The 939-nt window shown below is 42.1% G+C and overlaps 1 protein-coding gene across 1 annotated transcript; it reads left to right on the top strand.

The window, feature by feature from the left end:
• Positions 1-379: 379 nt before the first annotated feature.
• KCTD8 (potassium channel tetramerization domain containing 8) lies at positions 380-933 on the top strand (the record flags this gene model as incomplete). Its single annotated transcript, XM_008937465.1, has 1 exon — positions 380-933. A coding segment is annotated over one exon (461 nt), but the record flags the coding sequence as incomplete, so codon positions are not given.
• Between the last annotated feature and the right edge of the window lie 6 nt (positions 934-939).

The following is a 939-nucleotide window of genomic DNA, read 5'->3' as shown; positions in this document are numbered from 1 at the left end:
ACAGTAGTATTTTCCTAATGTTACAAAATCTAATTTCTCGTAATAATCTTCTTGGGCTGTAATAGCAAACTAGATCATTTAAGCTTGCCTACAGGGATTTCTGGAGCAGATAACCTGTGAGCCTTATACACGTTTCATTACCTGGGTTCTTAGGCAGGCAGTGAAGATATTCTTACTGTAAAATTTTTTAGGAGTGAGAGATTTGAGGACCACATCTTCAGTTTGTGTACCAGTCTGGTATAGTTCTTTTGACTACAAGGAAATGTCATCAATTTATGCCAGCTGAGACTCTGAGTCGTGCTTTTCTAAATGGTATCTGATCAGTTTTCTGTGTAAACTATCGCTTGTTTACTACTTTTTCTCTCCTGTTTTGTATTAGGGCCCCCGCAGAGAACCATTTCCCCTAAACAAGACCATGAAGAAAGGAAACACGACAAAGTCTTGGACAAGGGCAGTGAAAGTGGGACTTCCTGTAATGAGTTGTCCACCTCGAGCTGTGACAGCCACTCAGAAGCAAGCACCCCTCAAGAAAATGCCACCAGCACTCAGCCATCCACAGCCCACCAGCCAAATACTCTGACTTTGGATCGTCCATCTAAGAAGGCCCCGGTGCAGTGGATGCCACCACCAGACAAACGCAGGAACAGTGAACTCTTTCAAACTCTCATTAGCAAGTCCAGAGAAACAAATCTTTCCAAAAAGAAGGTATGTGAGAAGCTGAGTGTTGAGGAAGAAATGAGAAAATGTATTCAAGATTTTAAAAAAATCCACATTCCAGATTACTTTCCAGAGCGCAAACGTCCCTGGCAGTCTGAACTCTTACAGAAATATGGGTTATAGTAATCAACTCTTTCATGACATATCTCTGGGGCATTTGATGTTGATTTAAAGTTGCCACTAACTTAATGATGTCCTCCTCCTGGCCAACTCTGCCACCAG

The sequence above is a fragment of the Merops nubicus genome, unplaced genomic scaffold (genome assembly GCF_000691845.1).
Source record: "Merops nubicus isolate BGI_N331 unplaced genomic scaffold, ASM69184v1 scaffold5780, whole genome shotgun sequence".
Lineage (NCBI taxonomy): Eukaryota > Metazoa > Chordata > Aves > Coraciiformes > Meropidae > Merops > Merops nubicus.
This window is presented reverse-complemented; position numbering and strand designations above follow the sequence as displayed.